The 27349-nt window shown below is 35.2% G+C and overlaps 1 protein-coding gene across 1 annotated transcript in view; it reads right to left on the bottom strand.

Annotated features, from left to right (window-relative positions):
* Positions 1 to 27349, bottom strand: part of ALMS1 (ALMS1 centrosome and basal body associated protein) — a 215786-nt gene that overhangs the window by 91386 nt on the left and 97051 nt on the right. The window contains exon 12 of the mRNA XM_072769843.1: positions 20314 to 22163. Within this exon, the coding sequence (XP_072625944.1) occupies positions 20314 to 22163 (1850 nt within the window). The remainder of the gene's footprint in view (positions 1 to 20313; positions 22164 to 27349) is intronic.

Here is a 27349-nt window from a genome sequence, read left to right as displayed (position 1 = left end):
TAGAAAGAATATTAATTTAAAATGAATTGTAAGTCAAGGAAGTATAACCTCTGGGATAATCATTAAAAGAATAATACAAGTATGTATAATAAAAAAATCCAACAAAGGAAATAGTATGAAATAAAAATAATCAATTAAAATAATAAAGGACAGGGAAAACAAATAGAAATAAATGCAAAATGGAAAACCTTAAAACAATCATCTCAATAATTATACTAAATATCAATGATCTAAATATCTGAATTAAAATGCAAATATTAACAGGATAAAAATAATAAAACCAAATCATATGCTATTCACAAGAGATACACTTTAGCATAAGGTGATACACTGAAAGTAAAAGGATTGAAAAAGATATACCAAGGAAATGGTAATTTTAAAAAAAGCATCATTTCTCCTTTTCCTCCTCCTGTCTTTTTATTTTTGCCTTGGATGGAGAGAATAAGGTAGGCACCTATACAGGGTAAGGTAACAGTACCCCAGAGTAAGGTAAGAGTCTCATGAGTGAGGAGAGTGCCCAACAAAGAGTAGCCTAACACAGGATATCATAATCCAATCAGGGCAAGGAGAGAATCTGTGGAGGTGTGGCCATATATAAAATACCAGAGCCTGATCAGGATAAGGAAGGTTTCAATGGAAAGGAAGGTCCAGCTTGGCATGTGGATTGATACCAAGCAGAATGAGGAAGGTGTCTCTAGAGTGGGGCAGCCTGACAAAGAGTGGAAGATCTGGACTAGAGTGTAGAAAACATCTTCATAGAGAGGCAGCCTGGACTGGGAAGTCAGATTCTCCTGAGGAGGGTGGCATCCAGGGACTAAAGGTGGCCTAATTTGGTGAGTCAGAGATCAAGCAGGGTAAGGGAAGGCAGGCTGACTTGAGATGGTAGAGCCAGGGTAAGGAGGGTATCTACATAGGGTAACCTATCATCTTGAGTCAGATCCTGAACAGGATAAAGGCATCCAAGCACAGAGGACCATTGTAAAAAATTAAAAGCCTAAGTAGGATGAAGAAGATGCCCATTTGAAAGGCAGTCCAGAAAAGTAAGAGCCTCAAGTAGGTAAGAAAGAGCCTACATGAATCGGATAAGCATTCTGATAGGCGTTGGGGGCGGTAAGTCAGAGAACAAGTTGCAGGGAGGTCATCCATGTTGAGGGGTAGTCTAGCGTGGAGTGTCAAAGCCCAAGCTAGGGGAGAAGCACACCCACACAGAAAGGTAGCCTGAATGGAGAGTCAGAATCTAAGTGGTAAGTCAGAATCCTGGCTGGGGAGAGGATGGCAAGAGAGATGGATATTAGTTATACAATGGGAGATTGATCAAATAAATAAATACATAAAACATATTGGAAGTAAGGGTTCTCACTATTGGATATGGGAATTACAAAAACAGAAAGAAGAAAAAAGTAAAATGAAATACAATCAGAACTGCAAATATCGGTGTGAGCTTGTGCTTTTTAATATATACCGAAGAAATAAATGTAAATGTATATGTGTGTGTGTATGTTTGTGTGTCTACACATTGCCACTAAAAGGGCTTGGAGCAACCCAAAAGCAATGTGTACACATCCTGCTCAAATCTTGGCTTCAAAATATCTCCTTGAAGAAATCAAGCTCCTTGGAGAAATGGCCAATTCCAGAGGATGGAAAACTAGAAGGGTCTGAAATATCTTCTTATGCCAGAAAGCAAAGACACATTCAAAAGATAATTGAGACATGTAAAATGGATGCAGAAGACAGCTTGAAAGGGCTGTCACTGGCCATCAAATCAGTGGCATTTTCAGAATGAAAACAAATTGCAATAGTAACACTGAACACAATAAGAAAATGATTTTTTAAGACGTAAAATATTTACACTCATATCCAACAACAACAACAACAAAAAACATGTATCCAGAAGAGATAAAAACTCTATATTCAACAGTTAAAATAAACAGTACAATTAGAAAATGGCAAAACAACTTGAGGGGCGCCTGGGTGGCTCTGTCACTTAGGTATCTTTGACTCAGGTTGTGATCCTGGGGTCCTGGGATGGAGCCTCGGTTGGGCTTCCCTGCTCAGCAGAGTCTGCTTCTCCCTCTTCCTTTGCCCCTCCCTCTGCTCATGTGCGCGCACACACACACACACACACTCGCTCTCTTGCTCTTTCTCTAATAAATAAAATTTTCCAAAAAACTGGAAAACCAACTTGAACACATACTTTATCAAAGAAAATATACGGCACATGAAAAAGTATTCATCATTATTAGCTATTTAGGGAAATGCAAATTAGAATGATAAAGAACACCCCTTTATACTTTAGCTAAAATAAAAAATATTTAGAATATCATATGTTGATAAAGATGTAGAGAAACTGGATCCCTCATACTTTGCTAGTAGAAATGTAAAATGATACAACCACTGTGAAAAAGTTTGCAGGTTCTTATAAAATATACACATATTTACTATACAACCCAACAATCAGGGCAATTATCCTAGAGTAGAGATTCTCAACCTTGGCACTACTGACATTTTGAACCAAATACTTCTTTGTGTGTAGTACTGTGTATTCCAGGATATTCATCAGCAGTTCTGATGCCAATAGAAAATTCTTTGCTAGTTGTGACAACCAAAAATGTCTATCATCTGTTATAGCCAAATATCATCCTGGGGCCAAAATCACCCATTTGGGCAGCCCGGGTGGCTCAGCGGTTTAGCACCACCTTCGGCCCAGGGCTGATCCTGGAGACCTGGGATCCAGTCCCATGTCGGGCTCCCTGCATCGAGCCTGTTTCTCCCTCTGCCTGTGTCTCTGCCTCTCTCTCTCTCTGTCTCATGAATAAACAAATAAAATCTTTAAAAAGAAAAAAACAAAAAACAAAAAACAAAATCAACCGTTTGAAAATCATTGTCCTAGAAAAATAAAACTTATGTTAATGTAAAAATAAGTAAATGAATGTTATCAGCAGCTATATTAGTAATAGCAAAAATTAGCAACAACCTAAATGTCCTTCTACAGGATAACTGTGATATATTTAAACACTGGAGTACTACTTAGCAATAAAAAGAAAGAACTATGGATACATACAAGAACTCCGATGTATCTTCAGGTCATTAGGCTGAGTAAAAAGAGTCAATCCCAAAGGTTACATGCTACATGATTCCATTTATAGAACATTCTCAAAATGATAAAATCATACAGTAGAGAAACAGATCACTGGTTTCTAGGGGTTAAAGAAGGCAAGGAGCAGGAGTGTGAGTATAAAGGAACAGATACAAGGAATTCCTTTGTGATGACAGAATGCCTCTGTATCTCAATTATGGTAGGAATGTGAATCTGTGTTATTAAATTTCATAGAATTATAGACCTATACATTCAAAAAAACTGAACTGCATGCAAAAACTGGTGAAATCTAATGAAGGCCTGTAGTCTAGTTATTCATATTGTATAAATGACAGTTTCCTCGTTTTGATAATGTACTAAAGTTACGTAAGATATTACCATTGGAGAAGACAAGTGATGGGTCCATGGCACTCTACAAACTATTTTTGGTAATCTGTTGGGAATATTTTTAAATAAAAAAGTGAAAAAAAGTAATAGACCCATTGAATGAAATAAGAAAGCAAGATTCTGTATGGATATAATAAACAAACTAAAAATCTGCAAAGGAATGAGATACTTACATAATTTCAAAGTACTTCTTCCCACAGAAATACATAATTATAAGAAGAAAAAGAGTAAATTTCTACTAAAGGAACCTAGTAGTCATAACTTTATGAAATAATCAATGTGATAATTGTCAGTAGTGGGACAAATGAAAATTGTGCAACATCTGATAAGATATAATGAGAATTCAAGGTCACCTCGATGATATTCCTAACCCAAACCTAATCAGGAGAGACAAGCAAGAAACCCAAATTGAAAAACACTCTACAAAGTAAATGATCTGTAATCTTCAAAAAGTCAAGAAAGTCAAGGAAAGAGTGAAGAAATGTTCCAGACCAAAGGAAATTAAGCATCATGACAATCAAATGCAACATGTGATTTTTGAACTGCCTCCTCTTATAAAAATCTTAAATGGCACAACCAAAAATTCTAAATAGTGTCTGTAATGCAGCACTGATATTAATTTCCTAATTTTCATGGCTTTATTGGAGTTATATAGGAAAACGTTCTTTTTATAGGAAATGATACAGTGATGGGGCAGCATGTCAGCAACTTACTCCCAAATGGTTAAGGAAAATAAGAGATATTAACATAATACTCTCAGATACTGATTAAACAGGCACACAAAAATTCAGTAAAAATGAAGATTTCAACATAACAGTCAATCAGTTGGACCAAATTGACATATACAGAATGTCACATTCAGGAACTGCAGAATATGTACTACTATCAACTGTACATTGATCAAAATAAAAATCTACCATAACATGATGCAATTTTAAGAAATTTAAATATACTGAAATCATTTAGAATATAATCTCAAAGACCACAACAGAATTATCTAGATAGAATCATTTCTACATAGCCCAAGGAAAAACAAATGGTAACAGAAAGGAGAAAATATTTAGAACAAAAGTAATAATAAGAAACTACATAAAAATCTGTGTATGTCAGAAAAGGCTAAATAATAATGAAATTGAGAAAATTAAGTATTTATTGTCAGAAATGTAGAAAAAGACCATCAAGTTAAAACTCAAAACAAAAGGGAAAAAAGTAAACATAAGCAGAAACCTTAAAACAGGAAATACACTCTAGAGGATCAACAAAACCCGAATTGTTTAATCCCTAGAAAAAGCAATCAAGTAAAATAAAAAAATTACTAATACGAGACATAAAAGAGCTATTATCAATAGAGATTCAAAAACTGAAAGGATAAGAGTATATTATGAAAATAACTCGTGTCAACAAATTCTGACAAGTTAAGAAAAATTTACTGAAAAACACTTTCAAAGCTGACACCAGAGAAAAAGAAAATCTGCATAGTCATACCTATTAAAGAAACTGAATCTGTACTAAGAACTCCAGGCCACAATGGCTTCACTGGTAAATTCTGCCAAATATCTAAAAAAGGAAATCAACCTTACACAAACTCTTTTAGGGTATCCCAATATATTTCTGAGGTCAGCCCAATGCTCATACCAAAATCAGACAAAGATATTACAAGAAAAGAAAATTGTATAAGTGAATATCCCCCATGAAACAGATGCAAAAATCCTACATAAAATATAAGGTAAACTGTATCTAGCAACAAAGGACAATATATAAATTAAGGATGACTAGGGTAATCTCTACAACATGTACTGTAATAAAGTCTGACTCCATTTTTGATGTTTCACTAATGACTTCTTTTTAAGCATTGCCTTTGGCCCTACATCTGGACAGGTAAGAAAGTCTTAATGTGAGTACCTTTCTTTGGCACCAACAGAAAATTTAAACCTCCCACACACAAAATCCTTTTCCTAGTTTTACTTCCTAGCCACTATAAGCCCAATCCATTCACTCTTACCCATAGGAAGCTTTGACCCAATAAGTAAGAAATTAAAATGAAAATTAACTTGTTGACGTTTCTCAATTGGCTTGACAACAATATTTCCATATACAAGCAACAAATAACTAGAAAACACAAATTTTGAAATACAACAGTATCAAAACCACAAAATATTTAGGAATAAATTTAACAAAACATGTGCAAGACCTATACATTGATAGTTACTTATTACTGAAAGTGTACTACAAGTGGAAAAAATGTTCATGTATATGAAAACTCAGGATTATTAAGATATCAATCATTTGCAAAATCATCTATAGATTCAACATAATCCAAACAAAATCCCAAGAAGATTTAACGAAGAAAACAGGAAGCTTATTCTAAAATTTATACTGAAATTCAAAAGGCTTAAAATAGCAAAAACAATGTTGAAAATAAAAACAAGGTTGGAGGACATAACCTGATCTCAAGACTTACTATCAAGCTATAGTAATGAAGACATCATGGCTATAAAAAAAAGAAGACATCATGGTATTAGTATGAAAATGGATAAACAGATTAAAGGAACAAATAAACCCACATGTTAGAGGCCAACTGAGTTTTGACAAACTTACCGATTAAATTCAGTAAGGAAATAATCAAAATCTCAAAAATGGTGCTTGACTATCTAAGAAAATGATTCTCAAATGCATAAATTACAGAATTAAAACATAAAGTTAAAACTATATTTCTAGATGAAAATATAGGAGAAAATTTTCACCACATTAGGTTAGGCAACATTTTCTTAGGCAAGACACGAAAAGCACTAACCTTAAATGAAAAACTAACAATTTTTATAAAAAGTAACACTTTGTCTTCTTCAAAGGGTACCAGTAAGAAAACAAAAATCAAACCACAGACTGTGAGAAAGTATGTGCAAGACACAGATAATGTGTATCTGAAATACGTAAAAAACTTTTATAATAATAAAACAAACAATACAATAAACAAAAGGGAACAGACACTTCATAAATAAAGACATTCAAATATCTAAGAAGCACAGAAAAGATGGTCAGCATCATGAGTCATCAGGGAAATACAAGTTAAAACCCAGTAACATACCATTTCACATCCACATTTAGAATGGCTAAAATTAAAAACAACTGGAAACATCAGTGTTGGCAAAGATGTGGAGTAATTTGAAACTGTATAAACTTTGATGGGAATAAAAAGTGGTACATTTGATTCTACTGCTGGATAATCTTAACTGACCCAGTCTCTCCCATCTGAATACATAAAATCTAGACAGTCTACACAGAGCAGCTATCAGAGGACTGAAAAATAACGGGAGTAGGCAAATTGGTGAAGATGATCAACATTCGAAGCACTATTAAAATGGTGATGAATTTATCATTGTTTCCTTTGGCATCCACTGGTTTGAACTCAAAATAGCTTGAAACATGGAGGCAGGCATTAGTACAGACAGAAAAACCTCCAAAGCCCTCTATTCAGGCCTGAAGAGGGAGAGTAGAAATAGTACAAAAATCTTTTTCCTAAAAAAAAAAAAAAAAAAAAAAAATCTTTTTCCTGGGCTCTCATCTAGGAATCTCAAGCACTTAAGTAATCTCATGGTGACAATATTTCAGCAGTTACAGGGACCATAGGAAGAGCTTCAAATTCTGAGGGAGGAAAACTTTCCTCTTCCGACAGAGGAGATTTGGTCCCCTCTGTACCAAGCCACCTGCAACTGACAGAAAGTAGTTATAGCAAGTACACAGAAAAGTAAATTAAGCTCCTGCTTTCTGTCCTCACTCAGGAAAGGGGAGCTCAAGGAAAAATTGTAGAGAGAAAAGCAATTCCTTAACATATGTTTGTAAACTCCTGGGCCTATCCCTGAGCCATCTGTGTGTGTGGATCTGAACCTAAATAGCATACTTACACTTTGAACACAGAAATATGAGATAGACTACTACCCAAGTCTCAGACTGTCTACTAGGTACACACACATGCAGGTCAGATCTGAATAGCAGTACAAAAGCTTTGAAAACTGAACTCAAATGGAACTATAATCCACAGAAGGCTGGTTAGAATTTGTAACCTGAATGTGAATGAGTTGATTACTTGCTAAAACAAAAATATCAAAAATTTCTATAGGATTTAAATGAGACTAGTTACCTCATAATATTACGAAATACAACCCCAAATTACTCCACATATGAAGAACCAGAATAATCTAAACTCATATGAGAAAAGAAAATCAACAGACACCAATGCTGAGATGAAAGAAATGTTAGAATTATCTGGCAAAAACCTTTAAGGAAGCTATTACAAAATCCTACAAGTAAGAATGGATACCCTTGAAGCAAATAGAAAGACAAAGTCTTAGCAAAAAAGCCAGAAGATATAGAGGAGAAAAGGCAGAGATTTTAAAACTAAAAATGATGTAACTGAAATAAATACTCATTGGATAAGCTCAATAGCAGAATGGAAATGTCAGAGCAAAGACTTCGTGAACTCCAAGACAGATCAATAGAAATTATTTAATCTGAACAACAGAGGGGAAAAACAGATTGAAAAAAAAATTAAGAGCTTCAGGGACTTATAATACCAAAAGGTCTAACATTTCTGTCATCAGAGATATAGAAAGAGAAGAGAAAGAATGAGATACAGAAAAAATATTTGGAAGAAATAGGGACTAAAACTCCCTAAATATGATATAAAGATATAAACTCTTAGAAGGCTCAGCAAACTCCAAACACAATATAACAAAGAAATCCATGCCTAGAAACATCATAACCAATTGATTCACAGCAAAACAAAAGAAAAATTAAAGCAATATGAAAAAAATGACACACTTCTTCTAACTTACAGGGGAATAATGATTCCAAAACTATAGATTTCTTGTCAGAAACCATGGAATTTAGAAGGAAGCAGAATATTTTTAAAATACTGAAAGAAAAGGACTGTCAATCCTACTGCATGAGCCATAAAAAAAAAATCAGTAAACTGGACTTCATTGAAATTAAAGACCTTTGTTCTCTGAAAGATCCAGAGTTGATGAAAAAGATAAGTGACATACTACAAAAAGATATTTGCCACTAACATATCCAGCAAAGCACTTATATCTAAAACATTAAGAACTCTCAGAACTCAATAATAAGAAAATATTAAAAAATCATTTCACCAAAGAGGATGGTAAATAACCACATGAATGAAGAAAAGCCATTAGGGAAATACAAATGAAAACCATGGGAAGCCTGGATGGCTCAGCTGGTTGAGCATCTGTCTTGGGCTCAGGTCATGATCCTAGGGTCCCAGGTCTCAGCCCCACATTGGGCTCCTTCTCCCTCTGCGACTCCCCTTGCTTGTGCTCTCTCGCTGTCATAAATGAAATCGAAGGAAGGAAGGAAGGAAGGAAGGAAGGAAGGAAGGAAGGAAGGAAGGAAGGAAGGAAGGAAGGAAGGAAAATCATGTTGAAATATTACTGTACACCTATAAAAATGCCTAAATATATGGACAATATCATATGCTGTCAAAGATGTAGAGTAACTGGAACATATATCATTGATGGTGAGAATGCAGATAAACAGTTCTCACAAGGTTAAGCACACACATACAGCATATGACTCAGCAATCCCACTCCTCTGAGTATTTATTCTATAGAAACAAAAACTGGCACACAAATGTTTATAGCTCTAACTGTAATCACCACAAAGAATGAATGAATGGATAAACTATGGTAATCTGTACTACAGAATTGTAATATAAAAGAATAATAAAATATCATTCTTTTAATAAAGCAATAAAAAGTTAAAAATCTGCTTCATGAAAAAGATGGATGAAGCTTAAATGTGCTTTACAAAGTAAAAGAAACTAAACCCAAAGGCTATTACACATTATTACATTTATATGACACTCAGGAAAGGCAAAACTAGAGGAAAAGAACCAACCAGGAATTACCAGGTGTCAAGGAAGGGGTTTGTCCATAAATAGATGACAGGCAGAAATTTTGGGATTGACGGAAATACTTTTTATGGAACTGTGATGGTGGGTTTATCATAAATGATAGAATTGTACCTCACAAAAAGCAAGTTTTACACTATGTAAACTTTTAAAAATTAACCACTATGTAAGGGCAAAAGTGGAATGCAGGATAGGACAAATGAAACTAACTGTATTATAAATGAATCACATACTCACACTGAAGGGTATAGAAGAAAAGAACATGATCTAAGTAATAAATGTCAGCAGTGTTTTGATTGGATACTGTAATGCTAAATTCAAAAGGAAAGTATACATAAACACAGTATGCAAATTGGGAGGATTTGTTTTTCAGGTGGATACAGGTTAGGAACTCTGAAACTAATTTATATACTAGGGTAAATATATTGTGGTTTATCACCACTGAAGAAAGAAGTTAAAAAAAAATAAGGGTAAGAGGCTTGAATCAACCCTATGGTTCTAGATTAGTTGAAGGTATCAATATTGACTTGTGTAAGTATTTTTTAAACCACATCTAGCTATCTACAAACACATACACACACATTGATAGTAGGTATATGCATGAATTAATATACATACATATTAATTCTTAGCTTGATTAACTGCTAGAAGCAGTGACACCCTAGTAACAATAAGCTAATCTGGTGTTTTATACCTTTGTTCCTACATACTATTCTCCATTGGTCAAAGTAGCGTACTGAAGTCTCTTGCTATTATTGTATTGTTATCTATTTCTTCTTTCAGATATGTTTAGTAATGCTTAATACACTTAGGTGCTTAAGGGTGTGTATATATTTATAACTGTTGTATCATTTTGATGAACCATCCCCATTATTATTATATAATGGCCTTCCTTATCTCTTGTTACTGCTTTTGGTTTAATGTCTATTTTGTCTGATAAAAGTATAGCTACTCCTGCTCTCTTTTGGTCACCACCTGCATGGAGTATCTTTTTCCATTTCTTCACTTTGAACCTGTGTGTCTTTAAGATAATGAGTCTCTTGTAGATAGCACATAGTTGGGTCAGGTTTTTTACTCATCCAGTCACTCTATCTTTTTTCATTGGAAAATTCAATCCATTTACATTTAGAGTAATTATTGATAGGTAAGAAGTTAATAATGCCATCTCATTGGTTTTTCTGGCTATTTTTGTACTTTCCTTGTTCCTTTCTTCTTCTCTTGCTGCCTTCTTTTGTGACGTATTGATTTTCCTAAGATTATGTTCTAATTCCCTTCTATCTTTCATGAGTCTACTATATGTTTTTGCTCTGTGGTTACCATAAGGCTTACATAAAACTTCTTATAGCTATAACAATCTATTTTATATAATAACAACCTTGATCACATACAAAAACATTATCATTTTACTCTCTACATTTTTATGTTTTTAAATGCCCCAATTCAACAATGACTAGATCATTTAGATAGGAAAATCAATAAGGAAATAAATGTTGGACTTGAATTGTAATTTAGACCAAATGGACTTAACAGACCTTTATAGAATATTCCTTCCAACAGCTCCTGAACACACATTCTTATCAAGCATACACAGAACATTTTCTAGGATAGGTCATATGCTAGGCCACAAAACAAGTCTTAGCAAATTTAGGAAGACTGAAATCATACTAAGTACCTTTTCCTACCACAATAATATGGAACTAGAAATCAGTATCAGGAGGAAAGCCAGAAATTTTACAAATATGTGGAAACTCAACAATAAAATCCTGAACAACCAGTATGTCAAAAAATAAAAAAAAAAAAATCAGAAGAGAAACCCAAAAAATCTTGAAACAAATGAAAATGGAAACACAACACACAAAAATCAAAGGGATGAAGAAACACAGTTCAAAAGGGAGGTTTATGGCGATGAATGCCTATATTAAGAAAAAAGAAAGGTCTTGGGGCCTCTGGGTGACTCAGTCACTTAAATGTCTGACTCTTGATTTCAGCTCAGGTCATGATCTCAGGGTTGTGAGATCAAGCTCTATGTCAGGCTTAAAATTCTCTCTCCCCCTCTCCCTCTGCCCCTCCCTCCTGCTCATGCATGAAGGGAAGGGAAGGGAAGGGAAGGGAAGGGAAGGGAAGGGAAGGGAAGGGAAGGGAAGGGAAGGGAAGGGAAGGGAAGGGAAGCTCAGTTGGCTCAGTGGTTTAGTGCCACCTTCAGCCCAGAGCTTGTTCCTGGAGACCCAGCATCAAGTCCCATGTCAGGCTCCCTGCATGGAGCCTGCTTCTCCCTCTGCCTGTGTCTCTGCCTCTCTCTCACTCTGTGTCTCTCATGAATGAATGAATGAATGAATGAATGAATGAATCTTAAAAAAAAAGAAAGAAAGAAAAAAGAAGAAAAAGAAGAGAAAAAAGAAAGATCTCAAATAAATATAGCTCATGGAAAAAACTAGCCCATACTTTGCAGAAGGAAGGTAGTAACAAAGACAGGAGAAGAAATATATGAAATAGAGTTTAGAAAAACAACAGAAAATATCAATGAAACTAAGAGCTGGGTTTGTTTAAGATTTTATTTACTTATTTGAGAGAGAGCAAGGGTGAGAGAAATCATACAGGGAGAGGAAGAGGGAGAAGCAGACTCATTGCTGAGCAGGGAGCCTGATGTGGGGCTTGATCTAAGGATCCTGAGATCATGACCTGAGCCAAAAGCAGTCACTTCACTGACTGAGCCACCTAGGCACCCCTAAGAGCTGTGTTTTTAAAAGATAAGCAAAATTGATAAGTCTTTAGCCACACTAAAAAAGAAAAAAAAAAGAAAAAAATGAATAAAATAAAAAATGAAAGTAGAAAACATTACAGCTGATACCACAGAAACACACAGGATCATGAGGCTATTATGAACAATTATATGCCAACAAACTGGAGAACCTAGGGAAAAAAATATAAATTCCTAGAATATACAACTTACCAAGACTGAATCATGAAGAAACAGAAAATATGAACAGACCAATAATAAGAGGAGACTGAATTAGTAACCAAAAACCTCCAAACAAAAAAAAAGTCCAGGACCAGAAGGTTTTACTGGTGAATTCTACCAAACATTTATTTTATTTTTTAAGATTTTATTTATTTACTCATGAGACACAGAGAGAGAGAGAGAGAGAGAGTGAGAGAGGCAGAGACACAGGCAGAGGGAGAAGCAGGCTCCATGCAGGGAGCCTGATGTGAGACTCGAACCTGGAACTCCAGGATCATGCCTGAGCCAAAGGCAGATGCTCAACTGCTGAGCCACCCAGGCGTCCCTCTATCAAACATTTAAAGAAGAAACAACATGAATTCTGAAACTCAACCAAAAATTGAAGAGGAAGGAACACTTTCAAATTCATTTTACAAGATAAGCATTACCCTGATCCAAAACCAGATAAAGACTTTGATAGAAAACTACAGACCACCTTCCCTGAATACAGATACAACAATTCTCAACAAAATATTAGCAAATCAAATTCAATAGCACATTTAAAGAATCCTACACTATGACCAATCAGTATTTATCCCTGGGAGACAAGGACAGTTCGACATATGGAAATCAAAAAATATTATATACCACATTAATAGAATGAAAGATAAAAATCAAGAAAAAGCATTTGACAAAACACAGCATCCATTCATGATAAAAAACTATCAACAAATTGGGTAGAGAAGAAACATAACTCAATAAAATAAATGTCATCTATAACAAATCCTCAGCTTATATCATCCTCTGGGGTGACTGGTTAAAAGCTTTCCCTTTAATATCAAGAATAAGATAAAAGTGCCCACTCTTACTATTTTTACTTAACATAGTACTAGAAGTCTCAGCCAGAGCAATCAGGAAAGAAAAAAAAATTGTAAAAGGCATCCAAATCAGAGAAGTAACACTGTTTAAAAATGATATAATCTTATAGATGGAAAATCTTAAATATTCCACCAATGATTAGTGTTTCTATCAACAATATATCTGAAAAAGAAAGGAGAATATAAATTTACACTAGTATCAAAAATAAATACCTAGGTATAAATTTAATGATGACTATGTTCATGCACCAGAGGAATTAATACTGTTAAAATGTCCACTGCCCAAAGCCATCTATAGAGTCAGTGCAATCCCTATCAACACTCACTGGCATTTTTCACACAAAGAGGAAAAAAATCCTAAAATTTGTATGGAGCCATAAAAGACCTCAAAGAGCCAAAGGAATTCTAGGAAAGAACAAAACTGGAGGCATCACACTTCCTGATTTTAAACTACACTACAAAGTTGTAGTAATCAAAAACAGTATGATAGTAGCATTAAATCAGAAACACAGACAAATGAACAGAACAGAGAGCAGGGAAATAAATACCTGCACATATAGTCAACCAATATTTGACAAAGGATCCAAGAATACTCAACGAGGGAAAAGATAGTCTCTTCAATAAATGGTCCCGGAAAAACTGAATAACCATGTGTAGAAAAATGAAACTGGACTCCTATCTTATACCACTCACAAAAATTAACTTGAAAGAGATTAAAGAGTTAAGCATAAAACCTGAAAATTCATAGAGAAAAATATATGGAAAAAACTCTTTGACACTGATCTTGGCAATGACTTTTTTTTTTTTTTTCAAGATTCTATTGATTTATTTGACAGAGTGGGGGTAGTCTGACCACAAGCTAGGGGAGAGGGAGAAGCAGGCTCTCTGCTAAGCAGGGAGCCTGCTGAGGGGCTCGATCCCAGGACCCATGACCGAGCCGAAGGCAGACGCTTAACCAACTGAGCTACTCAGGAGCACTGGTAATGACTTTTAATGTGACACCAAATGCATAAGCAACAAAAGGAAAACTCAGTATGAGGGACAACGTCAACCAAAAATATTCTGTATATCAAAATAGACAACAAAGTAAAAAGGGAAACTACAGAATGGGAGAAAATATTTTCAAACCATTTATCTGATAAGGGATTAAAATCCAAAATATATAAAGAACGCATACAATTCAATAACAAAGAAACAAACAAGTTAACATCCCCAAAATGAATAATCCAATTAAACAATGGGCTGAAGGTATGAACAGACATTTTCCCAAAGAAGACATATCGATGGCCAACAGACATATGACAAGATGCTAAACATCACAGATCAGGGAAATGCAAGTCAAAACTAAATGAGAGATCACCTCACATCATCAGAATGGCTAAAGTCAACAACACAAGAGACAACATCTGTTGTCGACCATGTGGAGAAAGAAGAACCCTCTTACACCGTTGGTGAGAATGCAAACTGGTGCAGCCTCTGTGGAAAACCATATGAAAGTTCCTAAAAAAGTGAAAAATAAAACCACCCTACCATTCAGCAATTGTGCTACTGGGCATTTACCCCCAAAATATAAAAACACTAATTAAAGGGATACATGCACCCTGATGCTTATAACACCATTATCTACAACAGCCAAATTACGGAAATAGCTCAAGTGTCCATCGATTGATGAATGGATAAAGAAAATGTGGTATATATAATATTACTCAGCTATAAAAAGAATGAAATTTTGACATTTGCAATAACATGGATGGTTAGAGATGGCTAGACAGTATTATACATAAATTAGAGAAAGACAACATATGATCTCACTCATATGGAATTTAAGAAAAAAACAAAAGAGCAAAGGGGAAAAAAGGGGGAGAGAGGCAAACCAAGAAACAGATTCTTAACTATAGAGAACTGATGGTTGCCAAAGCAGAGGTGGGTGGAGGTTAATAGGTTGGGTGGGTTAGGGGGATTGGGGAGTGCACTTGTTGTGATGAGCACTGGGTATTGCACGGAGGTGCTGAATTACTATTTTGTACACCTGAAACTGATACTGTACATTAACTGGAATTCACATAAAAGCTTAAAAAACAAAATAAAATTGGGCAGAGGAACTGAACAGATATTTTTCCAAAGAAGGCATACAAATGGCCAACAGGTACATGAAAAGGTGTAAACCTCTAGCTCTGTATATCAAAATAGACAACGAAGTAAAAAGGGAAACTACAGAGTGGGAGAAAATATTTTCAAACCATTTATCTGATAAGGGATTAAAATCCAAAATATATAAAGAATGCATACAATTCAATAACAAAGAAACAAACAAGTTAACATCCCCAAAATGAATAATCCAATTAAACAATGGGCATGCAAACCTCTAGCTCTATGAAAACCATGAGCTATCACCTGACACTTGTTAGAATGGTCATTATCAAAAGACAAGAGATAAATGTTGGTGAGTATACAGAGGTAAGGTAACCCTTGTGCACTACTGGCTGGTGGGAATGTAAACTGATATAGCCACTATGAAAAACAGTAAGATTCTTCAAAAACTTAAAGGGTTACGGGGCGGGTGGGGGGAGGGACTGGGTGACAGGCACTGTGGAGGGCACTTGTGGGATGAGCACTGGGTGTCATACTTTATGTTGGCAAATGGAATTTAAATTTTTTAAAATGTAAAAAAAAAAAAAAACAACAACAACAACTTAAAAATAGAACTACCATATGAGCCAGAAATCTCATTTGTGGGTATATATTCAAAGGAAATGAAAACAGGACATTGAAGAGAGATTTACACTCCCATGTCATTATTCACAACAGCCAAGATATGGAAACAACTTAAGTGTCCATCTATTATATTATTCAGCCATTACAAAGAAGGAAATCCTGTCATTTGCAACAACACAGATGTATCTTAAGGGCACTATGCTAAGTGAAAAAAGAGAGAGAGAGACAAAAACTGTATGATATATATGTGGAATCTAAAACAGCCAAACTCATGGAAACAGAGAATAGAAGGGTAGTTATCAGGAAGTGGAGGGTGAGAGAAATGGGGAGATTGTGGTCAAAGGGTGCAAACTCCCAACTAGAAGATGAACATGTTCTGGGGATCTAAGTACAACATTGTAATGATAGCTAACATAATATACACCATACACTTGAGAGTTGTTTAAAAAGATCTTAAACTACAAACAGTTTTCACCACAAAAAGTAAAGGTAATTATGTGACAGGGCAGAGGTATTAGCTAATGTTATGGTAGTAATGACTTTGCAATATATAAGTGTATCAAATCAACATGCTTCAAAACAACTTACACAATGTTTTATGTCAATTATATCTCAAAAAAGCTAGAAAAAATCCTTTTTTCAAGAAAGAAAAGAGAAAGGAAAGATAAAGGAAGGAAAGGAGGGAGGCAAACAGGGAACAAGGGTTCTTGGGAGAAATGGTTGATTGGGAGTGGGGCCTGGGGCAGAGTAGAGAAGCCAACATGGAAAGTGCTTTCAATAGCTAAAACTCGAATCATTTGAGTAGTATTAGATTATAATCCAAAGAATGAAATAAATTTTCCTGAATCCATACTGATGTACATGAATAACTAAAGGAATAATTAAATGGGGGAGGAGTAATAGCTCTTGCTTACAGAAAAATTCCACTTTATAATAGACATGAAAGAAATATAAAAACTCCATTAGAATACCAGAGTAATAATTGCTACAGGCAAGATCCAGTGATGAATGATAAAATTAATGATGAAAGTTTAAGCAGAAACAGGATGTTAACATAGTCTACCAGTTTCTCTCTCGAATATCTAGTATTTACATAGGAAAAACAGTAACTGTACAGTGCAATATCTTAGTAGACACCACTGCAGTCAAGTAATCAAGGTTAACATCACCAGTAATGCATATCAACTTAATGTGCTCCCTAATGAAATGCACTGAAAATGCATAACCTCAATATACTCCTGAGACATCAGGCAAAACTAAATAAAAACTTTCTCCAAAGTAACTTTTCAAAGTGTCAAGGTCATAAAAAACAAGGATGGCCACAGATCGAAGGAAATAAAGTAGACATGACAATTAAAATGCAAGGTGGTATCTTGGGTTGGATCTGAAGTAAAAAAGGTTCATTTCTGGAAAGAATCAGGTGAAATCCAAATCAGTCCATATTTTAGTTATAATTTTATATGAAGGATAATTACTTAGTTTTTGGTAAATGTTTTACAGTTAAGATGTTAACACAGAGAAAGCTTTGGTAAAGGACATATTGGCAATCTCTAAGATATTTTTCCCAATGATCTCTGATTCCTGGTATTCACACCCCTGTATGATCCCCTAACCCTGAAGTGTGGGCTGGAAATAGTGATTCATTTCCATTGAAGACAAAGGTGCAGAAGTAGTGAGGTTCACTTAGAAAGTGACGTTACAAAGACTATGACATTTCTCTTGGGCATCCTTCCTTCTTCTCTCATGCTCACTTAGAGGGGCATTTAGTTGCATATTTAAGCTGCCTTATGGAAGGAAGGGAATGATGTCTGGCCAATAGCCATGTGAACAAGCTTGGAAGCACATCCTTTCAATCAAGCCTTGAGATGGGACTACAGCTACAGGCAATAACCTTGTTTGCAACCTTGAAAGAGATCCTGAGCTGAAATGAAAGCACCTGGCTAAGCCTCACCTAGATTTCTGACTCACAAAACCCATATTAACATTGGGATAATATTTATTAAGCTACTACATTTCAGAGTAATATATGTTACACAGCAATAAATAGTTAATACAAGAAGTCTTCCTACTATTTTTGTAGCACCTCTGTAAATATAAAATAATTTCAAAACAAAAGTTTAAAAATAATACATATTTATGTATTTTATTCACATATATACATAAACACATGTATACAGATTAGTGTATATATGTATATTGTATAGTTTGAACTACTGCATTTTTTTAAAGATTTTATTTATTTGAGAGACAATGAGAGAAAGCATCAGTGGGGGAGGATCAAAGGGAGAAGCAGACTCCCTACTAAGGGGGGAAACCAACGTGGAGCTCGATCCTAGGACTCCAGGATCATGACCTGAGCCAAAGGCAGATGCTTAACCGACTGTGCCACCCAGGCACCATCTGAATTACTATGGACTCTGGAGTTGGACAAACCTAGATTCAAATGCCACCTCTAACATTTAATAATAACCATGCAATGTTGGGCAAAACATCTAATTTTAAAATATTAGGATTAGGATTTTAAAATAATGATTATATTAAGTATAAAATGATATCTGCATCTACTATAACAGCATTTAGTACATTCTAGACAGACGGCATTATTATTAGTTCATATTTATAGTCATCTATTATTTTCTTCTAATTCAGGGAATTCAACTCTAATTCAGTATTATAATGGTGAAAGTAGAGACTGACCCTGTTTTTTAGGCCCATATTCTAAATCACTAACTTTAAGAACTATAAGGGCCTTTCAACTTTTTAAGCCTTTTCCTTCCATCATCATCTGCATACAGGCACCAAAGATATTAAATGACCTGTCCAAGAGGAGAGCTGACAGAGGAGCTGAAAGCAGGGTTCAAGATTCGGGGAGACATTACCATGTGGTGAACAAGCTCTTGCTTTAAACAGACTGAACTAGACTGCCCATTCTGTTGCTTACAAACAGTATTATGTGTGGGACACCTGACTGGCTCAGGTGGTTGAGCATATGACTCTTGTTTTAGCTCAGGTTGTGATCTCAGGGTTGTGAGACTGAGCCCCCATCAGGCTCCATGCTCAGCAGAGAATCTGCTTAAGATTCTCTCTCTCTCTCCCTCTGCCCCTCCCTACCTTTAATAAGATAAATAAATAAATCTTAAAAAAAAAAAACAAAACAAAACACAGCACAGCATCATGTGAGGCAATATTGTCTGCTGGCAAAAGAAGCAGTATCAGTGTCTCAGTTTCCCAGAGGTAGACAGGAATACCATGACCTACCTCATAGGGTTATCATGAGCATTAAATGAGATAACATGTATAAGTCCCTCATTGCCACGACTACCACATGTAGATACTGAATAAACATTTTTCCCTTCCCTCTTTCCAAGCCCAGGGCTCTTCACTATGATATGATGCCTTCTCAAGTAGAAGGTGGAACATGAAACAGAGAGGGTAATTCTGTTTATCTGTATTTTAAAGGATTCAAAATGTAAAGCTGAATTTATGACAGTCTTAAAATTAGGCTGAATAATATAGCTCTAATGTATTTAGTTCCGACCTAGGTTTCCTTTCCTAGAACACACTGCAAAGTGGGACATCACATCAGCGCATTATATTGATAGCATTACCAATGATATTAGCCTTGATAACTTGGCTAAAGTGATATCTGCCAAGATGCTCTGTTGGAAAGTTACCTTTCTTTCATTGTAAATACTAAATATTTGAATCATGAAATGGAAACTAAGAGAGACGGGAGAGAGGAAGCATGCACAAATAAGCAAGAGAGTGAGCACATATGCACACATCCCAAAGCCTGGTCTTCAGCATATTTCCAATACAATAAATAAATCAGTAAATTGTACCACGGGATGATCAAAGACTCTTCCCAAAGTAATTTGATGTTCTGAAATAATTAATGCCAAGTCTTGTCAAAAGCCTTTTAAAATGATAAATAAGGGGATCCCTGGGTGGCTCAGTGGTCTTGCGCCTGCCTTTGGCCCAGGGCGCGATCCTGGAGTTCCGGGATGGAGTCCCACGTCAGGCTCCTGGCATGGAGTCTGCTTCTCCCTCTGCCTGTGTCTCTGCCTCTCTCTATCATAAATAAATAAATAAATAAATAAATAAATAAATAAATCTTTAAAAAATAAATAAATAAAATGATAAATTAAAACAAAGAAAAAAATAATAAAAATTAAAAAAAAAGATATATTACTTTCAGATGTTCTCTCTTATTTAGGAATTTATGCCTTAAAAGACTTCTAGAAGACTAGTCAGATACAACCTCCCCTAAGAAAAATCATACTACCTTTCCCAAGAACTTACATTTGCTTAAGTATTTAAAACCCTTTATCACAAATTCCATCAGCTTGCTTGTCATCACAATGAGACTCACCGATCTGCAGATACTGGAGTCCCTTCTGGACTGGAATATCCTTCCAAATCTGAAATGTTCACTTGTGTTTGCTTTGAGGTTACTATCTGGCTATTCTGAAAAAGTATGCTTTTCAAGTCCTGAGAAATATCATTACTATCTGGAAGAGGAGACTGTACAACTTGGAAGTCCGGTGAAGATTTAGGTCCTACAAAACCTAAAGATTCTTGATTCTGTGCTATAGGTTTACTGGCCAATAATTTGGAGGTTGGTTCCAATGATCTTGAAGATATAGTTTGTAGGTCAGAGTTAAACTCACTATTCATCCTTGTTTTAGAAGCTGGATCCAATGTGTGAAATCTTTTATCTAAGGTTCCACTATCCAACTTGGAAGGAGTCTTGGGATAAAGAGTTATACGAAAACAAGAAAGTGCTTTTCTATTTGAGGGTGGAGTAGATGCAGATGTAGATGTTACTAATGTACACTGACTTGGGGCTGATTGGGAGATCACATTATCGAACTTGGCTTCAACATTTATCATATTAGAAATGTATGATTTAAATTTATGTTGATTATTCTTTTCTACTACATAATCCTGAACTTGCGGAAGAGGGGAATGGTATTTTCCCATGTGATCTACATCTGGGGCTTTGCTCTGTTCAAAGAGCTGACGTTGTTCAAGAAAAATGGAAGAAGGAAGGTCTGAAGCTATATAATCCTGACCTTGAAGAAAGGGAGAGTGGTTTTCTCTCATCTGATGATCTAAATGTGGGGCTTTGCTTTGTTCAAAGAGTTCTTGTTTTTCAAGAAAAATGCGACAAGGAAGGTTTGGAGCTACGTAATCCTGATGTTGAGGAGGGGGAGAGTGGTGTTTTCTCACATGGTGATCTGCATGTGGGGCTTTGCTTTGTTCAAAAAGCTGTCGTTGTTCAAGAATAATGTGCGAAGAAAGATCTGGAGTTATAGTTACATTCTTCTCTTTTACTCCTAGTGTGGAACTTGGTCTGCTCATGCTAATGAAGGTATGGTTATCAGAAAAATGAACTTCCTTGACATTGCTACACTTTGTACTGGTACTGGGCTCAGAGTCACTGCTTTTAAAATCTGATCTTTCTAAGAATTTTTCTTCTTGCTGAGAATGTTCAACAGATAACTTTGGGCTTTGCCTGCTACTTTCTGCTAAAATAGTCACAGCTTTATCTGGTGAATGACTAACAATTTTAAATGATGAAGGGGAAGAGGTTCTCTGTTCTAGATCTCTGGGAGGATTTTGCTCTTCAGTGAAATGAGAATTAAATACCCCCACAGATGCTCCAGTACACTGGCTACCTTCAGTAACACCAACCTTAAGAACAGAGGAATCTGAAAAGCATTTAGAATGTCGGTGAGATGAAAAAGTGATGGAAGTAGTAAACTTTTTCATGGGTTCAGGGGGTAGCATTTGTGATGAAGAATGACAATCCATTTCTTCAAGTGGCACAGAAGCAGGTTCTACTAATTCTGACAGCCAAGGGTCTATCTTTTCATGGAATGGCATTCGAAGACCCTGGCTAATTCTGAAGTCATCAGCTGCAAAGTTTTGAAATGGGGAATGACTTCGTAACTGCAAGGAATTCCAAACTTTGAAATGGGGGTTACACTGGTCTAGTGATTTGGAAAGGTCGATGTGTCTGGTTCTCCATGATGATGGACTCCGTTGTCCTCTGATCATGTCTGAGGGGTCAGCAGATCTGAAAACACAAGGGTGACTATCCAATTGTGGTTGTTCAGCAGTTAGAGTCCTGAAACATCCTTTTTCATGGCTCTCAATAATAATGTGACTACATACAGCTTCTGGCTTGCATCCTATTCCCCGTGGACTCTGTAAACCCTAGAAGATATAAACAAGTTCTTACTTGAAGTAGTCCAAATAGTTATATAAAAACCAGTTATATAATCCAGGCTAAGATTTAACCACAAAGGTCCTGTTCATTTTTACAATAAAACAGGTAAGAACACAACAACAACAAAAAAAGACAGTTAACTATAGGATAAAATGGCTCATGATAACTAAGACCATATAGTTAATTCCTTCTAAAACTGTTTCACTAAAGTAACAAAAATAAAGACCACTATTGCCCTTAGTATTCTTACCTTTTTTCTTTTAGTAACAGAGGTCCCTTACCCTAACCTTTGCTGCTCACATGGCCACAAAGCTGGAGAGCTTTCCAGGTTCCTTTGTACCTAGGTATAAGTATGACTAGGTTTGGGCCAATGAGATATAAGCAAAAGCAGTAAGTGTAACTTCTGCTTCCTGTCCTTAGAAAATCAAATTCTTGACCTCCATGTTCCCCTATTACCACCATCATTACCATCGCCATTACTTTTGCCAGCTGAAAATGGTAATATCTAGAACAATCTCAGAAGCCATGTGTAAAAATGGCTTAGCTGCCAAGCCTGCTTGGGTCTTTGGATAACTTCAAGGAACAGAGCTCCTTTTCCTATCCTAGACTATCATATAAAAGAAAAATAAGGGGATCCCTGGGTGGCTCAGAGGTTTAGCGTCTGCCTTCGGCCCAGGGCGTGATCCTGGAGTCCCGGGATCGAGTCCATGGAGCCTGCTTCTCCCTCTGCCTGTGTTTCTGCCTCTCTCTCTCATTAATAAACAAATAAAATCTTAGAAAAAAAAAAGAAAAGAAAAAAATTCTATCTTATTTGGGCCATTGTATTTTGAGGTCTCTTTGTTATAGAAGCTTGGCCTATCACCTAATGTTTTACCAGTAAGAATAAGGAAAGGAGTATTCCTAAGAATAGGAAAAAGAATGAGTACTTCTTCCTGGAGTGTTGGATCAGAACCTAAAGCTACCATAAATATAAAATCTCTTTGAGATTTCTGTATTTTACCTATAAAGTTAATACTTGGCATCCTATTTGATAACAGCCACCTTTGATTTCAAATAAAAAAAACTAAAATTATGCTGTCACTTTTGACATAATGGAGTAGTAGTTTTACTTCCTATTCATCTTGTAAGTATAATTAAAAGTTCTAGATATTATATATAAAACAAATTTAAGAATCATCTGAAAGATGCAGAGAAGGCAGGCTGGCTATGGATTTTGGGACCTGAGGAATGACACGGTAGTGAAATCCTGGGTTTTCTTTTTATCTCATATATTCCAGATTTAGGAGCTAAAGAAGCCAGTAATACAGGAAAAAAGGGCATAGGCAAAGGCTCTAACAAAAACTCACGCTCATTAGCTAAAAAAAATAGTAAAAGTGAAGTCTAGCAAGACAGAAAACTTTTAGAACAAAACTGCTCTATTACAGCCAAACAACACAGAAAAAAACCCAGCTTTTTTCATATCACCAAAGGCCAAATGAGGAGCCTAAACCTCTACCCTTGCTAAATGATTACAAGACACCCCAACATCCAAGCCAAGGTATCAGAGATAGCCAACAGGACCCCAGGACCTATTTTTACCCTAGATGGATGGTAATGAGTTATATCCCTTTCTGTGGTATCAGCGGAGACCACACAGAGAGACTGGGCTTTGCCATTCAGCAGCAATGACATGCCCCTCTCTGTCCCAGCTCTAAGCTGGAAGAAAACTTTGCAAATCTCATATCCAATAAAAGATTTGTATCTAACATACATAAAGATGTCTCAAACCTTAACAGCTTAAAAAAAAAAAAAAAAAAAAAGACAACCCAATTAGAAAAATGAGCAAAAACCCAACATTTCACTGAATAGAACAGAGATGGGACATAGGGGGCATAATAACACGTTCAACACGATTAACATTAAGGAAATGCAAATTGAACTACAATGATTCTGCATCTACTGGGATGATCATATGGTTTTTATCCTTTTGCATTTTAATGTGATGTATCATGTCAATTTATTTGCAAATACTGAACCACCCTCGCATTCCAGGAATAAATCCCACTTGATCATGTGAATGACTTTTTAAAATGCATTGTTAGATGGAATTTGAATATCTTGTCGAAGATTTCTACATCTATGTTCATCAGAGATACTGGCTTACTGTATTCTTTTCTGTAATGTCTTTATATGATTTTGGTATCAGGGTGTGATGCTGGCATCACAAAATGAATCTGGAAGTTTCCTTCCTCTTCTACTTTTTGGAATAGTTTGAGAATAGGTATTAACTCTTCCTTAAATGCTTGGTAGCATTTACCTGTGAAGTCATCTGGTCCTGGACTTTTCTGTTTGTTGGGAGTTTATGACTGATTCAATTTCATTGCTACTAATTGGTCTGTTCAAAGTTTCTGGGTATTTTTTCTGATTCAGTTTTGGAAGGTGGTATGTTTCTAAGGAATTTATCTACTTCTATAGGTTGTCCAATTTATTGGCATATAATCTTTAATAATATTCTTATAATCCTTTATATTTCTGTGGTATCAGTTATTTCTCCTCTGTTTCTGATTTTATTTACTTGAGTCTTCTTTTTTTGATAAGTCTCATTAAAGGTTTATCAATTTTATCAATCTTTTCAAAGAACCAGATCCTGGTTTCATTGATCAGGTCTATTGTTTTTTTAGTTTCTATTTCATTTACTTCTGCTCAAATTGTTAATTTCTTTCATTTCACTGGCTCCAGACTTTGTTCTTTTTCAGATCCTTTAGGCATAAGGTTAGGTTATTTATTTGAGATTTTTCTTGCTTTTTGAAGTAGGCCTGTATTGCTATAATCTTTCCTCTGAGAACAGTTTTTGCTGTATCCCAAAGATTGTGTTTTCATTTTCATTTGTCTTCCTGTATTCTCTGATTTATTCTTTGATTTCTTGGTTGACCCATTCATTGTTTGTAGTATCACATTAACAAGAAAAAGAATAAAACCAATATGATCTCTCAATAAATGCACAAAAAGCATATGATAAAGTACAACGTCCATTCATGATAAAAACTCTCAACAAAGTAGCTCTAGAGACAATATACCTCAAAATAATCAAGACTATATATAAAAATCCTAGAGCTAACATCATACTCAATGGTGAAAAACTGAGAGTTTTTCCCCTAGGTCAGGAACAACGTAAGGATATCCACTCTCACCAGTTTAATTCAACATAGTACAGAAGTCCTAGCTACAGAAATCAGACAAGAAAGAGAAATAAAAGGCATCCAATTGATAAGGAAAAAGTAAAACCTGCACTACTTGCAGATGACCTAATAGTATATATCGAAAATCCTAAAGACTCCACCAAAAAACTACCAGAACTGACAAATGAATTCAGTTAAGTAAATGGACACAAGATTAATATATGGAAATCGGTTGCATTTTTATATGCTAATAAATGAGGTAGCAGAAAAAGATATTAAGAAAATAATCCTATTTACAATTGCACCAAAAATAATAAAATTCCTAGGACTAAAATTAACCACAGAGGTTTAAGACCTAGCTCTGAAAGCTATTAAAAACACTGAAAGAAATTGAAGATGACATACAACGAAAAGATATTCCATATTCATGGATTGGAAGAATTAATATCGTTAAATGATACTAAATAGTGAAAGACTAGATGCTTTTCCCCTAGGACAAGAACAAGACAGTATGTCCATTCTTCTTCCTGTATTCAACATCATACTGGAGGCCCTAGCCAGGGCAATCAGGAAAGAAATTAAAGAAACCCAAATTGGAAAGGAAGAAGTAAAATTGTCTCTCTTTGTAGATGACATGATTTTTATACAGAAAATTCCAAGGAAACCACACAAAACCACCTAGGACTTAGAAACAAGCTTGGAAAAGTTGCAGGATGCAAGCTCAATATACAAAAATCAACTGTATTTCAACATACAGTGAACAATCCAAAAATGAAACTCAAGAAAACAATTCTATTTATAATAGCACAAAAAATAAAATAGAGTATATTTACCAAAATAAATACAAAACTAGCACACTAGAAAACATTGTTGAAAAGGCAGTATTTCTCATATTTATCTATCGGTTCAAGACAATTCCTATCAAAATCCCAGCTGCCTTTTTTTTTTTTGGCAAAAATTTGAAAAACATATCCTAAAATTCACGTAGAAATTCAAGGGATCCATAGCAGCCAAACCAACACTGAAAAGGATGAACAAAGTTGGAGGATTCACTTTCTGATGTCAAAACATACAACAGCTAGAGTAATTAAAACAGGGTAGTACTGGCACAGGATAAACATGTAGATCAAGGGAACTGATAGTTCATATAAATAACATTTTTGGTGATTTGATCTTCAACAAAGGAGACAAAATCTGTAGGAAAAGAATAGTCTTTTCAATAAACAGTGCTAGGACAACTGATTTTTCCATGTGTAAAAAGAATGAATTTGCATTCTATACCTAAAAATTATCTCTAGGCAGCACTAGTATATAAAATTGTATAATATATACAATTGTGTACATATACAATTATATATATAATACATAAAGATAAAAATGTATCATTATATGTAATACGTAAATTACATAAAACACAAATACATACTAAATTTAAAACTTCTGTCCATCAAAGTACACAATCAACAGAGTAAAATGGCAACCTACAGAATGGTATAAAATATTTGCAAATCATATATCTGATAAGGAGTTAATATCTGGAATATATAAAGAACTCTTACAACTCAAAACAAAACAAAATCCCTAAAGAATTCAAAAATGGGCAAACATCTTAAACAGACATTGCTCCAAAGATGTACAAATGGCCAACAAGTACACAAAAAGATGCTTAACATCACTAATCATCAGGGAGCTCCAAGTCAAAAGCACAATGAGATACCACTTTACATCTGTAAGATGACTATTATTAAAAAAAAAAAAAAAAAAAAAACACCAGAAAATAACAGGTTGGAGAGGATGTGCAGCAAAATTAGAATCCTTGTGCACTGCTGGAGGGAATGTAAAATTGTGTAGCTGCTGTGGAAAAATGGTATGGCCATTGTACAAAAATTTAAAAAAGAGAATGACCATATGATCTAGTAATTCCACTTCTGGGTCTATAGCCCAAAAAATTAAAAAGCAGGGTCTCAAGGAGATATTTGTACACTTATGTTCACAGCAGCACTATTTATAACCAA

Source organism: Canis lupus, chromosome 12, assembly GCF_048164855.1.
Source record: "Canis lupus baileyi chromosome 12, mCanLup2.hap1, whole genome shotgun sequence".
In the NCBI taxonomy this organism is placed as follows: Eukaryota; Metazoa; Chordata; class Mammalia; order Carnivora; family Canidae; genus Canis; species Canis lupus.
The sequence above is the reverse complement of the archived record's forward strand: the minus strand, read 5'-3'. Positions and strand labels throughout refer to the sequence as shown.